This window comes from Peromyscus californicus, unplaced genomic scaffold, assembly GCF_007827085.1.
Source record: "Peromyscus californicus insignis strain IS unplaced genomic scaffold, ASM782708v3 Scaffold_12__1_contigs__length_115047231, whole genome shotgun sequence".
Taxonomy (NCBI): domain Eukaryota; kingdom Metazoa; phylum Chordata; class Mammalia; order Rodentia; family Cricetidae; genus Peromyscus; species Peromyscus californicus.
In genome coordinates this window covers 37,782,898-37,802,882 of record NW_026294413.1, presented here as the reverse complement: position 1 = coordinate 37,802,882, position 19,985 = coordinate 37,782,898, and the positions used below count along the sequence as shown (strand labels likewise).

At 40.9% G+C, this 19,985-nt stretch overlaps 1 protein-coding gene and 1 long non-coding RNA gene across 4 annotated transcripts in view; one reads left to right on the top strand and one right to left on the bottom strand.

Annotated features, from left to right (window-relative positions):
- Positions 1-416: 416 nt before the first annotated feature.
- The window catches only part of LOC128107112 (uncharacterized), a 57,429-nt gene continuing 37,860 nt past the window's right edge, over positions 417-19,985 (top strand). The window contains exons 1-2 of the long non-coding RNA XR_008216962.1: positions 417-637; positions 11,539-11,741. This is a non-coding gene — a long non-coding RNA (uncharacterized LOC128107112). The remainder of the gene's footprint in view (positions 638-11,538; positions 11,742-19,985) is intronic.
- Positions 10,524-19,985, bottom strand: part of Diaph3 (diaphanous related formin 3) — a 502,378-nt gene continuing 492,916 nt past the window's right edge. For all 3 annotated transcript variants that reach the window (XM_052732620.1, XM_052732621.1, XM_052732622.1), the window contains one exon: positions 10,524-11,686. In XM_052732620.1, coding sequence (XP_052588580.1) covers positions 11,427-11,686 — 260 coding nt within the window. In that variant the 3' untranslated portion in view covers positions 10,524-11,426. The remainder of the gene's footprint in view (positions 11,687-19,985) is intronic.

Below are 19,985 nucleotides of genomic sequence, written 5' to 3'. Positions count from 1 at the left end.
CCTCTTCAAAGTCTTCATATGTATGTTCGTCTTCTCTGGCACTCTTCCCTGCTGTCTATACCTCTATCAGCCCACTTCTACCCATCTTAGGGTTCAACTTAAGTCACTTCCCAGGACCATGAGCCCCATCAGCTCAACTGACTGCCAGTATGTTCTCCTGAAGTGTGTACCTCCAGTGTTAAACACATGATTCCTACGTGTGTCTTCTGTGTTGGATTATACATCTCTGTGATAGGTACTATACTTGTCTGTGGAGTTTCCCATGGCCGGTATTTAGCACAGAACAAATGGGTTTATGTTATGGGCTGACGTGTGCTCAGCATACAATGGGTTCTTTCATCTCATTGTGATGTTTTTTAATACATACAGGGAGGAGTTGATTGAAGATCGGAGCTGTTAGAACAATCAACAAAGACCATTCTCTGATCTGGATCATCTTTCATTAAACCAATTGCTCTTTAATTACTTTTGACACAATTGAAGACAATTTTATTAAGCTTTATGTTAGGTATTCTACAGGACCCTAAGATATTGGTGGTTCGTAAGAAATAGCTCTTGTGGTGGGGGACGTGTCTCAGTGATGATTGCTGCAGAAAACTGAAGACCAGCGTCCAAATCCCCATCGCCCATAGACAAGGTAAGCGGGTGTGACAGCTACCTGTAATCCCAGTACTCAGGAGACCAGGGATATCTGGGGCAAGCTGGTTAGCTACACTAGCTGGGATTTTTGTGCTCTGGGTTCAACAGAGACCCTGCTTCAAGAAAAACATGAAGAGCGATCAAGGAAGACATCTGTCATCAACCTTGGGCCTCCATATGCACACACAGGTGTGCCCACACACCCATGAAAACACACACACACACACACACACACACACACACACACACACACACACACACACCACTATACACGCATAGCTTTTGTTTTCAATAAGCAAATCAGATAAGGGATATGCATGCCCTTTGACATGTATAAAAAACATATAATATTAGCAACTTTGAATTCTGCAAGGATTAAACTGTAGGACCAAAAAGATGTACAGATAGAAACCTTATAGTGGAGTGCTGAAATGTAAATGGGGCAACCTTGATCTTTAAATTGTTACAAAATTCATTTATTTCTCAGTATTGCCCTGGAATGGAAGAATCAAGGTCACCACAACATAGCTTTTACTGAATCAGTACGATAAGAACGTGAGTTGCCTCTTATTCAAATGACAAAATTCAAATAGTTCTCCAAATACATCATTGTAAGGCCAATAGCTTACTACTAACACCAGGTTACTGCCCTAGGGGTACTTTCACTATAAAAGTCCTTAGCACATTTTAAATGGAGAAAAAAGAGAATACTCAAATTTGTATATTTTCTTTGAGTTCCAGGAAAGGCGCAAAACTACAGAGAAACCCTGTCTCGAAAAACCAACAACAACAACAACAACAAAAAAGGCCCACTTTTTTGTAAAAAGGAAAACATCAGTTTGGGTAGAGTTCCTCCTTGGGTATTAAGCTTCTGTCTTTGTCTGCATTCAGAGAGAAAAGAAAAGGCAAGCCAAGGGGAAAACAAAAATGATGAACATTGTGATTTTACAGAGCCTAACGGATTGGGAAGAACTCATGTCTTGTACAGACAGTGCTTCTGGAAGTCTCTTGAGCCCTTCAGATGGGGAGGGCCTGACAACCTCGTAGACTGTGCAGGAGACACATTCCTAGTGGGAGCTGGGCCAGGGAAGCCGACCAACCTCCCAGGACCCTGGGTGCCTGTCAGAAGTTGGTCTTTTAGATCAACCATGGCAGAAAATACTAACGTTTGCTTACCTTAAATTTATATATGTCAGTATCTGACAATACGAAAATAAATGATAATCAGAGATGACCGTAATTAAAATGAGAAATTCCCCCAATTTTATCTTTAGTTTGTAGATTCATAGCATTTGGGGTTAAAAACAGGGAAATAAAGTGGGGAGAGTCCACTGCAGAGTAACTGCAAGCCTGTATGCCTAGCTGCTTTGTCCTGATCCTATGTTTTCTTCAGAAGGACGTTCAGCCCTGCAGAGAGACAGTGCAGCTCACCATAACAGAGCCCATATTTGGGAACAAGCACATCTGTTAACTTCTTACTAGATGTGTGACTGTGTGTTAGCTACTTGTCTACTTCTATACTGGTAAAATGTGGCTGCAGGACCAATTCCTTGTCATAAGGTTGCAATAAACTTAATAATATCCATCACACGTGTAGGATGCTACCCAGCAAGTATGTGGGCAGCCCACGGTGAGGGCATCACTTACTGCCTTGCTGGATGCTGGGAAAGAGCTACTTCACTGCCCACACACAGGAGGAACCAACCCAGATCTTCAGCAGGTGTTCCATCCTACTAGGCTTTGTGCCTGTCTGGACCACTCCTTCCTTGATTAGGGATGATTTATTTCAGTTACAAGACCTAGTGATAGCACATGAATAAACCAAGACAGTTATTATGTGTCTCAAAGCGATAAGCAAGAGGAAAATGTGATGTCACGAAGGAGGTGATAAGCCCCAAGCCTGGGGTGCCCACTTACGATTCTGTAAAACCACAGAACACAGATGCTAAGGGTGATAAAAATCCTTCAGAGCTCATATATGCCAACCTCTTACCTGAGGAATAGATTGCTTTATCACCCCAATGTCACACATGTGGCCTCCACACATTAAGCTACCTGTGTGAAGAGAGAGGTAGTGGAAAGAGCAAAGAGTCATGGGATTCAATGGGGGCCAAGTCACCTCATGACTCAGGAGAATGGTGTGGGATTCCAAGGAGGTAAGTCTCAGAGAGTCTCCTAAACACTTGCTCTGTAATGTTGAAGAACGGCCTCTCTTATTACCAGGAAGTTATGCATTAAGACGTTTTTTCCTATAAACACTATTACTTTTATCTACTGGCCTTCCCTCCAGCCTCCAGGGACACAATGAGTAAATTTGTTATCTTCTTATTTGAGTCTTGTAAGGACTTGAAGCTGATTCTCCTGTCTCATATCCTTTCCTGTGAACATTTTCAAACTTGTGTGTCCATATTGCTTTGAGTTTACACTTGCAAGGATTATACCTTCCAGCAAAACTCCTCTAATATCATGTCCTTTGTGCTGTTCTTCTCTTATTTCTCTATGTATGTGCCTGACCTCTGTTCCCACATGCTTCCCTCAGTACGCTGTCGGCCCACTAGTTAGTGTGGCTGCTGAAAACGGTCACCATATTCATGCGGTTCCCAGTAAAGGGACCTCATATCCAAATCAATTACAACATCAAACCAAGGCCCACCTGACTCCACATGGCTAAAAACACTATATCGTTTGTGGAAAGCCTGCTATCTGTTCTCTGAGGTTCAAGAAAGGATGAATGAAATGCCCAAACAGTCTTTGTGGATGCATGATATACAAGCCTGAGATTAATCAGCAATGGCTGTTCGGCAGGCCTCACGCAGCTATGAAAGGACCGATCTGTCCCTCAGGAATGGGCCACTAGACAGACCCGCTGGTTGTCTGCTGTGCTTCCAGAGGCTGTGCCAGCAAGGCACTCTTCAAACTGAGAGGGACAAGCTTACTGTGGAGAATAGAAACTCTTTTTTAGTTTGGTTGCGTCTTTCTTCCTGGATCTCTCTGTCCTTTTTTTTTTTTTTTCCCTAATAGAACATTGCAAGGCCTTTTGAGAGTGCTATCTTATCTTGGGTCTGCAAAAGAAACTGAAAAGACTTTGGGTCTGTATATGGGCCACAGCTCTGAAGAGGAAGTGGCTGCTCAGGGGGAGCAGGGTACTGGTAACAAGGAAATTCAAACTACAGATCAGGGCTCGGTTTAAGGGGGGCTTGAATTCCATTTGTTACTTTTCCAATTCTTTATGACTAGGCTTTCAGAAGTAAGTTCAAATGCAAATCTCCTCTTGGGAAGGTCATACTTCATCATTACCTTTCAGTTAATAATATATATAGACAAGGGCAGCCAAAAAGTCTAGCACCACAGAATACTGGAGGTGATCACAATCAGACTGCTTTCCACATGCAGAAACTGGGATACTCACAAGAAACAGTCACCCTGAATCATCCTATGGAAATAGCCTTTGGAGGTCCTTCAGGCATGCCTGCTATTCCCATGTGACACTAATACTTTCATCCTGAACAATGTCCTTGAAGTGTGCCTGTCGCTCTGCAAGTGTGATCTCCTTGGATCCCTTAGACAGAAGCTGTGAAACTTCTCTGGAGAGATGAGCAATGCTATTACAACATCAAAATAAAAAACAAACAAACAAACAAACAAACAACTCCTTTCTGCATAGATTCATGAAGTGCCTGAGAGGTAGCTGTCCCTAGTGGGTGCTAGAAGAAAGCAAGTCACCATTGAAAAAGTAGAGGGTAAGTTGGTACACTTGGTGAATACAAAATGTTTCCTTGACTTTTTGCGCCCCAGGTGTTAAGGACTAGAGCTGGACACTTTGTGAGGAAGTCTTTTTAACCTCTAAGAAGTCTTCAGTGTTCACTTCATAAAGCGAGACACAACATTTAACCTAATGGAGGTAGTAACTGTTCTACAGAAAACAAATGGTGTGACTTTGAGGGCATTTTAACCCACTTTTTTTTCCCTCAAAGAATAAAAAGAAGGTTTGTTTTCTTCAAGTCAGCAATACTTCATCTTGGGAGAGGCTGTGGAAGGAGGAGAGGGTAGCCGACACAAGCTATAATTCAGGAAGGAGATACAAGCAAGGTCAGGCAGGACAGAATGATGTGCGAGATCACGTTAGAAATATCACCAGATTCCTTTGGGAGTTATAAAGGTGCCTTAATTCTTGTCCTTGCCAAGCATCCTGTAATAGTATGACAAGATTTTATTTATTATCACAGTCAAATTGGACTCTTATGCTTTGGCTAGGCCACAGGTGTGGGATGTTAGCCATGGTACTCATAATCATCAGAGTGGCCCTCGTGAGGTCATTAAGGAAAGCAAAGGATCAAGACGAGACCCTCCAAAGAGGATGGCATTTTCTTCAGGCTGGAGAGGCCCCTGTTTGCTTTTATTAGGTACTAGTTGGTTTAACGCTGAAAGAACTCTGCAGTTGTGAACGGAAGGAAGGAAAGAAGTCCTCCATTTAAAGATGAAGCTTCCCTAACTGGCTGGGGACGTTAGTTATGAAGTGTCTTTGTTGCCTCAGTGTGGTGAGAGAATGGCTGACAGACATCTTGAGGCTGGAAAGGAAGCAGTTAGAGGATATATGTATAGAGCATCCCTATTTACTTCACAAATGCTAATTGGAGTAAGACGTAACTTATTCAGTACTCATGGGCAACCATCTGTTGATTATGAAAAGATAAGTTTACTTCATCACTCAGCCATACCTGTGAGAAAGTATACGGACGCATTGAGGAGAAATTAACTGGAGTACACTTATTTGAGAATGTAGACCTGCTCTCAAGAAAGTATTTACTTGAATATTTGTTTTAATCTGTTTAAGCTAATTATTTTCATAGAGCTTCCTAGCACTTGGGATTCATATTTGAATAATATTCAGACCTACTTATATTGTATTAATATCAGATAGATCGTCACCAGAGAGTCATCTTTAACATTCATTTTAGTAACTCATACCTAGAAAATGAGGAGAAAAGAGAAGTTTTCAGAAATAGTTTTAAATATAACACTGAATAAAAATGCCAAGAGAAAAGTGCAAACTCTCAACCTTTCAGTACTGTCAAGAAAAAAAAAAATCTAAGTAACATAATACTTACCAAAATACTTTCAAAGACTGGTGGAGAGGATGTGGGATAACCTGCCCTGAGGAGCTAATCTGATTTGCTTTCCAATCCTCATTCAGAAAGGCCTTCCAAATGAGACATATATATTAATGTAGATCTGTGGGAATATGGAGAATGTTGGCAATATTAATTGAAAGAGGTAGTATCTGGGACTTTGCAAAATACTCTTCCAATATTACATTTGTGTAGGTGTGGTGGTTTGAATAAGAATGGCCTCCATAGGCTCGTATGTTTGAATGTTTGCTCACCAGGGAGAGGCACTATTTAAAAGGATTAGAGAGTGTGGCCTTGTTGGAGGAAGTGTGTCACTGGAGGTGTGCTTTGAAGTTTCAAAAGCCCAAGCCAGGCCAGTGGCTTTCACTTCCTGTTGCCTTCAGATCCAGATCTGGATGCAGCTACCTCTCCAGCACCAGGTCTGCCTTCATATCATCATGCTGATCATGGACTAAACCCCTGAAACTGTAAGGAAGTCCCAATTAAATGCTTCCTTGTATAAGAGTTGCCATGGTCATCATGTCTCATCACAGCAATCGAAACCCTAAATCAGCTGGTGGGTGAGTGAACATATGCTATGGCATGCATGTCAAGGTCGGAGGGTAACTCAGTCCACAATGTCTGTTCTGAGGATAGAACTCCAGTTTGTCAGGTCTGGTGGCAATCACCTTTACCTGCTGAGCCATCTTCTCAGTCTTCAAAACACCTTGTTCATTGCTTGGGGTGTCTATCATTTTTAGGTTTCTTAAAGAAATGAAGATTTAAGTTCTTGCTTCTTGAAGATGCCCAGAGGAAGGCTAATAAAGTAAAACATGTCACTAACAATAGAATTAGCTGAATAGAGAAAAAGAGGCACCAAAGTTAAATTATAGTTACATTGTGACTTTTCATTCCACTTCAGCTCCCCAACCTCCACGGTTGGTTCACAGTCTCCTCATACCCACCATAATGGTTCAAGGTCTGCTTAGGAATAACAAGCTTTTGTGGGGGTGAGGGTCTATCATTTTCAATTTGTGGAGGAAGCTGGATTTCTTCTTGCAGGGCCCTTCAAACTCCATGGGTCTTTGGCAACACCACCCGTTTTGCTGAACAGTGGCTCTACGAACAAAACGTTTGAGCAATTTGGCCCTAGGATGTATTTTAAGAACACTCCTGCCTGGCAAGAACATGTAATAGCTACCATTTAACAAATCACCAGACGAAAATGAATACTGGGTAACTGCCAGCTGTAATTTCTGGACCATAAAACTTTAAATAATTAATATGAAAAGAAAAGAAAGTGAATACTACTTATTTTGAATCCGCCAAGTTAGTAGTTCACATATTAGAACCCAGGACATTTCAGAAGCAACACAAGGTGAAGAAAAGCTTGCTACAGCACCAACCATCAAATATGCCTCTAATACATACATGATTATGCATATGGGGAAACTTGAGATGATGGATATAACAGCTGTCTACACTAGCTAAAATAATTTGGTTGATTAGTAAACTCAGATCCACACTTTTATTTTGATATTTCAAAATAAAAACAAGTTACTCAGGAAAAAAAAATCATTAAGTCATTTTGAAATCTGCTTTTGAGTTGATGTATCTTGTAACTAAAAGGATTTGGAGCAACTTGATAGGAAAATTTGATTTTTTTTTTTTAGTTATGTTAAATTACTGAAATGTCCATTTTCTCACATAGCACCAGATGTTCTTAAATCGACATGACAGTCATATGTGTTTACCATGTACATTCATCTTAGTACATGAATGCAATGGGAAATATGGTATTGATTATCTCTGGAAATATCTGTCATTCATGTTGAAAACATTCAAAACTCTTGTTTCTAAAACCCACATAGAACATCACCAGTGCCAGTAATTACACGATTGTGGACATGACACCAGGATGATTTGCCCCTGTCTAACTATAACTTGTTACCTATTAATCAATCTCCAACCATCCTCTCCTCTCTAATCTTTCTAGCCTCTGGCAACCACTGGTCTCTCAGCTTCTCTGAAACCCTTGTTTTCTGTTTCCATGTGAGATCACGTGGTACTTTTCTTTCTTCGCCTGGCCCATTTCACTTGAACACAATGACCTTCAGTGCTGTGCAAGTCACAAACATCAGGACTTAACCCTTTTCAAAGGCTGACTGTTGAACACTAGGTAGCTTGAGATATTTTGTTCAAATATATGTTTGACCACACTGACCTCAAACTCAAGAGATCCACCTGCCTCTGTCTCTGAGTGCTGGGATTAATGGAATTTGCCACCACTGCCCAGCTGGGATTCTTTTCTAATGAGTGTTTCAAACTTGTTAGCAGTAAGTGATTGCTTTGGACAAATCAACAATTGCTTAATTATCTGTGTTCTAGTAGAATTCATTACACTGCTGTGTGAAAGTGTAGGATAATCTGTCTAGGCTTATCACTATCCTGGGCAGAACATTATTGTTAAGGGTATTGAGCTTTATCAGATTCCAGCTTTGTGTTCTATTATTCATGATTCTGTTGGGAAGCAGATATGAGGATGTATCTGTCTGTGTGTGTGTGTGTGTGTGTGTGTGTGTGTGTGTGTGTGTGTGTGTGTGTACATATGTCTGTTTATGGAGGCTGAGATCCTACTATGTATGAACTGACATAGGAAAATGGGGTATAATTGTAGTCCAAGTTCAAGGGTCTAAGCACAGAAGAGCTGATGTTTGAGAGCCAGATAAAATGGAGTTTGTTTTTTGTTTTATTGTTTGTACCACGAAAAGATTGGATTATGTCCATCACATTGGGAAGAGTAATATTTTATTCAGTTGATATCAAGGCTAACCTTTTCCAGAAGGACTCTTATAGACCTACTCAGAAATTATATGTTACCAGATATCTGGGGAAGCCTTAAGTTGGCATCAAATATTAACTGTCATTACTGCTAATTCAAATGAACAGATTATGCTTAGAAACAAAACCATGGTATCTGTATTTAAAGGTCGCTGCTAAAGTTTTCACGCACAGTTTGGCTAAAGGAGTATTATGGATTTTAAAACCCTAATCATTCCCACAACCCGTAGTTAAGTGGCACATAAAGGAAGGCCCTCCAATAGAAAGTGAATTCTTGAGCAGGCATTCAATCTCTGTGTTTTCCATTTCATCACTCTGGTGTGTTCAGAACCATCTCTTGTCATCCAGGGGTAAGGGGGTGGGAGGGGAAAGATGGGAGGGGGAAAGAGGGAGATGGAGAAGAAGGGGAGAGGTAGAGAGAGCGAGCATGCTGGGGCTGTACTGCCAGGCTCAGGAATTGCTGCTGCTCTGCCTGTCTCGGGAGCCTGGTCTTCTGTTTCAAGACTGTCTGTTCCTCTTACAGACATGCTCTGGGGCTAGCCTGCTCCACTGCCACCTTTCTCTGCCTTCCTCTACCCTTGGGAGTTCTGAGATCCTCACTTCCTTTTCCTTACCAGCTTGCCACTTGTCGCTGCTCAGGTACCTAGTTCTTACCTGTACTTGTGTGCCCAGGTTATCTGCCTTAATTTCCCTGTCTGAAAAGTTCAAGTCTTGGCAAAATCACATCAAAGGAAATACAATAACTTCATTTGATATTTTTTCCCTAATCAAAACAATTCTGCTTTGCTGCCATTCCTCATCTGCTTAAAAAATCTGCTTAAATTCCCTTTCCCTGACTGTTAAGATTTGTTTTCAAGAAAACAAGACTATTTTTTAATATTTATATATATATATATAATATTATATAATGCATACAGTGTTCTGTCTGTATCCCTGCAGGCCAGAAGAGGGCACCAGATTTCATTACAGATGGTTGTGAACCATCATCTGGTTGCTGGGAATTGAACTCAGGACCTCTGGAAGAACAGTCAGTGCTCTTATTCTCTGAGCCATCTCTCTTGCGCCCCCCCACCCCCAAAAGTTAACCAGGGTGAATTGGCACTGTAGGGGTACATATGAAGGGAGCAGGCAAAAGCACCTTGGCCTGCGTACTGCCATTTTGATTTCAGACTCACTTCATTTTACCTATAGGGTGAAATAAAGTTCAACTTTTTAATAGCTGACCTGAGAGGCCAGGGTAGCACCATTATGGGCTTCTCCCAGGCCCAGCCTCAGTTTCAGTTTCTGTTTAGGTCTCAATTTCTATTTCAGGTTCAGTTTCTGATAAGGGAGGTAAGGGAGATATTGCATACCGGGCATGATTCAGCACTTCTAGCCTCAGCCAATCAGAAACATATTAGTGTGGCTGCTGCTTGCTTGGCCAATCATGTTTAGGATGACCTAATCCCCTCCTGGTTGTCTATAAAAGGAGCTTGTGTGCCTCTCTGGGGATTGTCACCATTTTGTTGTGTGGCTGACCCCTGCATGCAGGAATTCTTCTCTCAAGAAATAAATGCTCTTGCTTTTGCATAAAAGGAAAAAAAAAAGAAAGAAAACAAGAATTGCAAGTGGCGGGTAGAATGCTCACTGTATTACCATAGGACCAAATTATTTCCCACATTCTATGGATAATGCTTCTTTGATGTCTATGAGCAGAGCGTGGTTCATAGTACTAATTTATTTTATTAACTTGGAGCTGAAAGGAGGTGGCAATTTAAATAAGGACATCAAACGCAGTAGACCATACCAGAATAGTTCCATATAGCTGCCTTTTACCTGAAAGTTAAAGAGCACTTACTCATTATAAATAATAAAGCACAAGAGATGTTAGACCAGAGTCTGTCTCCATCACATCCACAGAATATGTGCAAGAGAAGAAAGACATATTTTTTTTTTTTAGTGCAAGCAGCAAGTTTATTTTCTGTGATAAGGAATTAACAAAGGAATGACGACAAATGAGGTACAATCTAAACATTTGCATATGGAAACTTTCCTTGAAACACTCAGATTATTGTTACAATTATTGATTGTCAACTTAAAGAAATTGAAATCCTGAGATTGTTCAAAATAAAAATTTCTTTCTTGGGAAATTTCAGAATGGTAATTTTATTCCAGAGCCATAATTAGCGAGGGTAAAAGTATTCTCTTGGCTAAGACCAAGAGCTTGGGGCAGTACTGTGATACTGCGTACATTCCAACTTTATATTTCTACTTTGCAAAAGGTACGTGCATTTTGCAAAGAAAGTGCATATATTCCTACTGTACCCTTTTTGGAAATGTGTGGAGTTATTATGAATCAACACTGATGATAATGAGTGTACTGGTCACTACACTTGATAACACAGTTATATGTTTTTGATGCTGTACTGAAAACATTTGGGCTATACAGATAGCAAATATGGAATACATATGGACAGATACCAAGTCTTCACCTTAATGATCTTTCATTAATGTTGAAGTGGCAAATATTAAGACTTAGAAGGACGTCATTGTCTTAAAGACACACTGTTGAACACATGACTGCCTCCTTGCTCTCTAAAGCAACTTATATAATTTAACCAGCAAATACAGAATAGATAAGTATCAGGACACAAAAAAAGCATTAAAGCCCATTACAATCTTGAATAAGCCAAAACTTCAAGTACATAGAAAAGCATTGCAATCATGTATTTAGCTTTATTCCTCTAATATATATCATAATTTAAAACTATATAAAGTCACATAAAAGCAACTTTTCAAGTGTTACAGCTGAAAGCATGGCTTTGTGCTTGGCTTAATCATTTTTTTAACCAGTTTAATTTATAAAGCTCGTAATCTTGCCAGCAGGGCTTCAACTTCAGGGACGGATTCGCTTTTAGAAACAGAGCCAAGAAGTTCCATTTCCTTTTTTCTGTTGCTTTCTGTATTACAGGCTTCCTTCTCAACTGCCTTGATCCTCCCTGTAGACTCATGAGTGTCTAGATTATAATTAAGCTCCTTGGCGACTGGAGTCCTGGTGGAGTTGCCATTGATACTGTGGTGTGGACGTGACCCTTCTGTCAACTGTACTTTCTGGTTTTCTACAGTAAGAAAAAAAGAAACATGAAACTTGTCAGTGTGGAAACCAAGGTCCAGGTATGTTATAAAACATAGATTTAATAATTCTCAATAAATAAATCCTCTTGGAGAGACTCAAAGTAGTCAGAAGAAAGACAGACATAAAGTTAACATGTATAGGTTAAGAATCAATTAAATTATAGAAGACAATTGCTTATTTTCTTCTTTTATGCTGAAATACCTGTGGGCAGGACATTATCAGAGTTTTGTCTTATGCTTCATTCAGGATTTGGGTCAAACACAAATGAAATGGAGAAGCCTTCTCTAACCATTTCAGATGGGCCTTATCTTGATCCTCCCCACCCCAGTGTTCCTTCCCCCCATCTTTTCCCTCCTAGCATCATGGCAAGCACATGTACCATATGTCTGTTTACTTGTCCACTGGGTGTCTTTTCACTAGAACGTATGGTCCACAGAGAAGGAACTTTACTTTAAACTGTGTAGTTTCAGTATCTATAATAGCCCTGGGTAAACTAAGTGTTCAATAAACACACCGGGTAAATAAACAGTCCGCACAGATTATGACCCAACGGAAGAGGAACAATTACACTAAGATTTTCCTTTTGAACAAAAGTAAGGAAGATTATCCTACGAAGTTGAAAAGTTAAAAAACATCCCTTAAAAGAAATAATAAAGTTGTCAGGCAAATTGTATTTTCTAGCAAACCACAATTACATAATTTTGTCATAACAAAATTGAGTGGAATATCTACATCTACTTATATATACATGCACCCATACACACATACATACTGGCAAGTGGTTACGATCTTGACTCCATAATAGGAAGTGATTAAATGGTGCTGGCTGATTAATTTTCTCAAAGAGACCTAAAATTTCATCTAATTAACTGACTCTCACACTGTACAACCTTATGAGTGACTCTCTCATACTTTTAAAAAGCAGATAGCCTCAATATTCATGTAACCTTGAACAGGGTTTGAAAATGGCTCCAACAAACTTGACATGACATTTAAAGTTTTTTGGTTATTCGCTGAGAGATGTTCCATTATCCCAATAGTAATGACTTTGGAGCACAAGCAGTCACTCATGACAGTGTGTTTTATGTGAGCGCTGAAAATTCCAACCGAAAACAGCTTGTACATTAAAAAGGTGGCTGCTGAAGATATTTACTGCACTGTCATTTCCTGACCAGGGGCTTCCAGTGATGGATGAGGATTTTACACAGTTTCTTGGACAATCTCTACAAATTTTAGAAGTATGATCAGCTTTTAGCTGTTGGAAGAAAATAAATACACTTTTCTTATCACTTTCTCTATCAGGTAGGCAATTGTTACTCAAAAATCAAAATCTAGCAGAGCAGTGATTTTTTTTTTTCCCTGAGAGGAGTTTATGTGCCGCAGCTCATAGTGCACACTCTGTGCCTGCAGCAAAGAAGACACAGGCCTGGTGGTTCTGCAGTTCCCATGGCCACATAAATTAATTTTATCTTGAATCCACCATCTTCCCCCAAAACGTATGTGGAAAGTACATTTGTAGCTAAGTGCTGATTTTTCAGTCAGTGTACTGCCCATTCCCAAATCTTTCTATCATCCCTGGTCATTTGATGTCTTCTTGTATACTACTCCATAATGAGACTTCCAACAAACAAGGTTAAGTTTTTACTGGGCAATGCTAGTTAAAAATCTTAGATTACTGAGATTACACTGGCAAGAATATAGATCTGGAATATAAGAAAATAATACATAAAGTTTCACAGCTTCTACAGCTATATTCAATCAAGGCCATTTCTGTATGTGGAAAAGTAAAAATAAAAAATAACGTGGGATTTTAGGTAGACATGGTATGAAATCTGATCATTAGATGGATAGTTCAATAACCTTGAGTCTTAAATTCCAATAATAAATCTCAAAAAGTAGATGTGAGGATAAAAGGACACAATCTGGGTGGCTACTATATGGTGATACTTACTGTCTAGTAAGAGTTACTCTTGCTGTGATGAAACACCATGACCAAAGCAACTTGGGGAGGAAAGGCTTTATTTGGCTTACACTTCCACATCACTGTTCAGCACTGAAGGAAGCTAGGACAGGAACTCACAGTGGACAGGAAACTGGAGGCAGGAGCTGATACCAATGCTGTGGTGTGGCACTGCTTACTGGCTTGCTCCTCATGGCTTGCTTAGCCTGCTTTCTTATAGAACTCAGGACCACCAGCAGAAGGGACGGCATTATCCACTATGGGCTAGGCCCTCCTCCATCATTAATCAAGAAGATGCCCGCCAGCTAGATCTTATGGAGACATTTTCTCAATTGAGGTTCCCTCTTTTCAGATGACTCTAGCCTGTGTCAAGTTGACATAAAACTAGCTAGCATGCTTATCGGTTCCCCTTTTTTCAAAACCTACAGGAGGAGCAGTTCCTCTGTCACAAGGATTTAGGGTTTAAGTGGAGGCTCTGACCTGACTTTCCAGGGCTTAGCAGAGAGGGCTGAAATACTATCTTACGAACATCCTGGATTTATTAAGCAGCACATTAACTTACAAAAAAAAAATTGTTGCACCTTAAATATCACCACCATGTTACAGACTGAGGAGGAAAAGCAAAAAGAAGTTTGGTCATGAGCTTAGATTAGTTATTAAGTAAGTCAGTGGCAGAAGCCAGACACTGTATTAGGAGACACTGGAGCTGTCTTAGACAAAGCTGAACACCTTTTTGCCACAGAAAAATGCTAAGTAATTCAAAGCTGAGTTTCCCAATAATGGTGCCCTGAATCCTCACAAGAGCTTCGTAAAGCAGAGATACAGACAGAAACTGCCTTCTCAGAGTATGGTTAAAGTCACGACGTCATCCCTTTCTGTACTGGTTTCAATTAAATTAATGACTATGAATTTTAAACATGACCTCAATCCATTGCAGTATCTGAATTCATTTATCCTTCCATTTTCCTAGACAACCATTTCACACCCTTTCTTCTCTTTTCAAACCTCCAGCATGTCTGTCCACTATCAATTGGGACCTTCATACAAATAAAACATAACAAAACTTTCACTGGAAGCTCCCTTAACATCGAGTATCTACCTATACCTTCCTTCCTGTTAGGATGGATCAACATCCTGCCCTGCTGAGAACAGCCTGGAAGGCCTCACTCCTGCTGTGGTATTGACAGCCATCCCTTTGGCAGCTACACTTGCCCTATTGAACTGTCAAGGTTTAGTCCTCCCTGGGATCATTCCTGTTCCAGCTAGTTTTATGTCAACTTGACACAAGCGAGTCATTAGAAAGGAGGGAAAGGATCGTATGCTTCCATAAGATCCAGCTGTAGAGCATTTTTTTTTTTTTTTAAATTAATGACGCCTCAGCCCATTGTGTGTGGTGCCATCCCTGGGCTGGTGATCCTGGGTTCTAAAAGAGAACAGACTGAGCAAGCCAGTAAGCAGCACTCCTGCATAGCCTCTGCATTAGCTTCTGCCTCCAGGTTCCTGCCCAGTTTGAGTTCCTGCCTTGTCTTCCTTCGGTGACAGACTACAGTGCGGAAGTGTGAGCCAAATAAACCCTTTCCTCCCCAACTTGTTATTTGGTCCATGGTGTTTCACTGCAGCAACAGAAACACTAACTAAGACAATTCCCCTCAGTATGCAAGTTTGTTGTGCTAACTCAAAACTGGAGAAAGAAATTTCCATTTGTTTTCACTTCTGCCCCAGCTACACTCACAGTGCTTGGTTCCTTTCAGGAAAAAAAAAATCCTTTGAAGGAACCAGGTTCTTGTCTCTATTCTTCCCATCCACTTTCCTCTTGAGCTCACACTCATGCTTTTGACATTTTACTCTTCTCAAACAGTTTCTGTGAAAGTCACCAGTGGACTGTGTGTTGAGAAAAAAGGAGGACAACAGCTTTTTAGGATCTCTGCCTACCAGACTGCAGTTGAAGTGTCCAGCATAGCCCTGGGGTGTTTCTTTTAGTGCTTTGGTGTTTGAACTTCTCTGGAGGCTTATGTCAATAACAACTGGGCCAATGCAAGGAAGAACATTTAGATCCTTTTAAGAAACTCAAAATGGCCATGGGTTTGCCATTTGGGATAAGATGATAAGAGAATAGCATGGTACTTGACGCCTCTGTGGTTTCAGAAATAAACACTTTAATAGGAAGCAATGGGTAAGATGGTATGAAAAAGGAAGATGCCTGTTTACAGACTACTGGAAAATACAAAAGTGCACAAAGCACCTGAAGAGGAAGAGATTGTAGTCCTGTTAGCCGTTCCTCGATAACTTTTCACTCTCAGAACCCATATTCTCGTCTCTGCACCCTAACAGCCCCCATCCTGGTTCTTACTTTTCCATTTGCATTACATTTTTAAATAGTTGACTTTCAAACAACACAGGGGAGGCAGTACTGTAAGTTAGAACACATAGATTTGCAGAGGCATAAGTAAAGCATAACTTGATGTGGGAGGCCTCCGTCCTTCACATGTGCAGTTAGATGGCTATAAATACAATAAGGCATACTTGGACATACAGACTCAATTAAAGGTGAGGCTGGTGCTGCAATAAAAATAGAAGCATTCTATTTATCCTCCATAGAAATCTTTGCCAACACACATTTTATACTGGATACTGAATGTACTAAGGCAAAAGAAGATTACTGCTTCATTTTCTAAACGGAGTACTTTTGTACAATTTTATGAATCAAATCCTGGGCTTTCCTTTTTTTTCTTTAAAACATTACAATTGATGTCTGTGTATGATATGTCCAGGACCCCTGCCAATACTCAGGGCCACTGGTAATGGCAGCACAGATAGGGAAAGAGCCAGCTACTATTCTTAGTACCAAACTCCTAAGGGATCCAATCCAAATATCATATATTTGTGTAACCCTGGAAATAAGCAGGGTAAGAATGCATCGTATTTTGCTTTAAAATAGGAAGACTCACTAATTTCAATTTAACTCTCCATATGATTCTTACTATAAGTGAATCAGGGAGCCCACCATAGCTTTACTTTTCCCTGTGAATTCAAAGTTGGACTGTTGGAAAGCTGAATCAACCTTAAATGCAGAGAGCCCACTGGACATAAACGTAAGAATCAAGGCTGTACACAATACCCAATGTTGGGTTCCATATGGTGTTTGCAGAATACAGATTTAAATGATAACAATATTTGAAAACCTCCAACACCCTGCACTAACATTCCCATTGCTTCCCCAGAAACACAAAGACATAGGAATGTAGCACAAATTTCTAAAAGGTCTTATTAATAAAAACAAACCCTGTGCCAGGTATTGGGGTGAATGCTGAGAGATCATAGAAGCAGAACAAGCCATAGCTAACCTCACCTCGCTAATTCCTCAGCTGATCTTGTTTCCTCAAACTAGAAGCCTCTGTGTCGTCATCCGAATGGATCTCAGCTGAACTGCTGCTAAAAGCCTAAAAGCTTAACAAACTTAGTTCCTGGTCCTCACATCTTATATACCTTTCTGCTTCCTGCCATCACTTCCTGAGATTAAAGGTGTGTGTTACCATGCCTGGTGGTTTCCACTGTGGCCTTGATCTCACGGACGGATCTCTGCCTCCCAAGCGATAGGATTAAAGGTGTGTCCCACCATTTTCTGGCCTCTATGTCTGTCTAGTGGCTGTTCTGTTCTCTGACCCCAGATAAGTTTATTAGGGTGACAACATATTGGGGGACACAATATCACCACATAGGAATCTAGGAAAGATGCTGGCAAACACACACACACACACACACACACACACTTTGGCATCTAAATGAGGAAGTATTTCAGCCAACATATTGGTGGAAGACCCTAGGGGGAACCCTCCCCATTGCAGCTAATACTAGTTATGGTTCAGAGAGGCTCCTTCCTCTAAAGCAGTATCCTTCCTCTATCACACCATGGTTCTAATGGGCACTGGCTTCTTAGGATTGCCAGCGCTCTGATGAGAAATGAAATTGAGCTTCTACCTTTTTTTTTTTTTTTTTTTTTTTTTGGTTTTTCGAGACAGGGTTTCTCTGTGTAGCTTTGCGCCTTTCCTGGGACTCACTTGGTAGCCCAGGCTGGCCTCGAACTCACAGAGATCCGCCTGGCTCTGCCTCCCGAGTGCTGGGATTAAAGGCGTGCGCCACCACCGCCCGGCGAGCTTCTACCTTTTGTGGCTGATGGCAAGCCTGTGGCAGTTTTGACTAGAGAAGGAATGCAGAACGCTGGGGTCCCAACATGACTTCAGTGATTTCCAATCTTCTGGAAATTTGGTGTCTTTTTACAGTTCTTTACCTGTGCTCCTGACGATTGCTTTGACCTACTAAGTAGCTGTGTTGTTTCACCTCAACGGCAGCTTTATTAGGGGACAAGGAGTGAATAATCCATAAATATCATTTTTAAGGCACCACTGGGTATGCACAACTGTAAAGTATGTGACAAATATATGTTTTTAATCTATGCAATAACTAAAGTAAGTGCTGGCCGTCAGCAGTCCGTATCTCCTGGGATTTCTTTACTGTTGATACACTGACACTATGGACAGTTGTCTCCCCTTAGTGTCATTTTGTTCTTTGACTCTCTCTCTCTCTCTCTCTGTCTCTGTCTCTCTCTCTCTCACACACACACACATTTATAAGTATATAGAATATATATAGAAAACACACACACAATGATAGATGTGTAAAAAGTCATTTTATATCGCTAAAATCTTCAAAAGTACCAAGTAAGTCATTAGAAACCAATTGTGTAAAAGCATAAACAGCTTAGCAGAGTGCACTCCCCCTTCAAACAGTAAAGGTATCTCTGGATCCTAAGCTAGTATGGCGTTTGTCACAGCTCGTTATACACAGTCAGCCTTGCTCATCTCACCATCTGGTAAAGGAAAGTGCAAAGGCAGCACAGTTGCCCTGCCGATCTCAGTAACGGGCAGGCAGGAAGTGAGCGGATGATGGAAGGAATCTTCTAAGGGTCTGGGGTCAGTAAAGGAAGCCCAGCCCCTTTCCCTTAAAGACATTGGCAACGGCAAGGCCCCATCCTGCCGCTTCCCTTGCTGTGAGGCCATGGGTTGGGATCCCTTTCCACATCTGCTTTCCTATTGCTCAGATCTTAGTAATCCTATTTTGGTTTTCATCCTCCTTTACCGAAACTATTCCCTAAGAGTACCCAAGGCCTCAGGGTTCTGACACTCAACTGAACTGTCTCTTGCCTCATTTTCCCTCTACATTATGGAACAGGTGTAATAATGGCTTTGCCTGGTTTTTGTTCCAGTTCCTGGGAGGTGGCCTTTCAGCCTCTGGAATCATTACCTATGGTAAGACTCCTAGACCTACAGGGTTGACAAAACAGTTGGTAAGTTATGCTAATTAGGTGATTCATGGTGAGGCCCTAGACAGCTTGTAGTCATGAACGATGCAGGATGGGGTTAGTCAGGCCAACCCATGTGACTGGAAGGATAAGGCTTGAGGTGAGCAATACCAGCCTATTCTCTAAGGATGGCAAGGGCCGTTTCAATTCAGTTTTGTGGTCAATGATTGAACTAGTTACATGTAAATAATGAAGCCTTAAATTAAACTAAGGGTGCCTAACTTCATTGAGTTTTCTTGTTTGACAATATATTTGTCCGCCCGTATTCATGGGAAATGCTATAGTGTTTCCTATAACCTATACAAACCCTTCCATGTATTTTAAATCCTCTCTAATTACTTGTAATGGAGATGTATATACAATTCACCATTCTTTAATGTGTGTGTGTTAGGTGGTTGAGGAAGTATGGAAATAATTTACCCTGAAGAGTAAGCATGTGGAGAAGAGAGGGCAGCTTTGGGATTTGAGTCTCTCCTTTCACTTTTTTGTGGGTTCTTGGGCTCAAACTCAGGGCCGTGGGCTTGACGGCCCAGTTTACCTGCTGCGCCATCTCATGGACCCCGTATATTTGAGTCTTATAAAAACCCCTGTGACAAAGGTGATATATTTATGTGTTGACCCCAGTTTACACTTGAAGATGAGGAATCAGAAAACGCCCTCAGGCAAGGCTAGAGAAGAACTCAATCCATTGCACTCCTGGTTGAAACAGTCTACTGTGATAACGCCCCTCTACACACTGACTGAGACATCCTCCTGTTCTGACTCCTGCATGCTGGGATAACAGGTGTGCACCACTGTGTGTGGCCTTCTGTTTTATTTGTTTTCAGGTCTTCTTTGGCCGTTTCTTCCACCTTCTCCAATGAACTCTTTTAAGCAACCAAATTTCTGTGTTCGTTTCTCACAATTAGGTCCTTGGGCTGCTTCTCTGCCAAGCCTGCTTTCTCTCATCCAAGGCTCAAACAT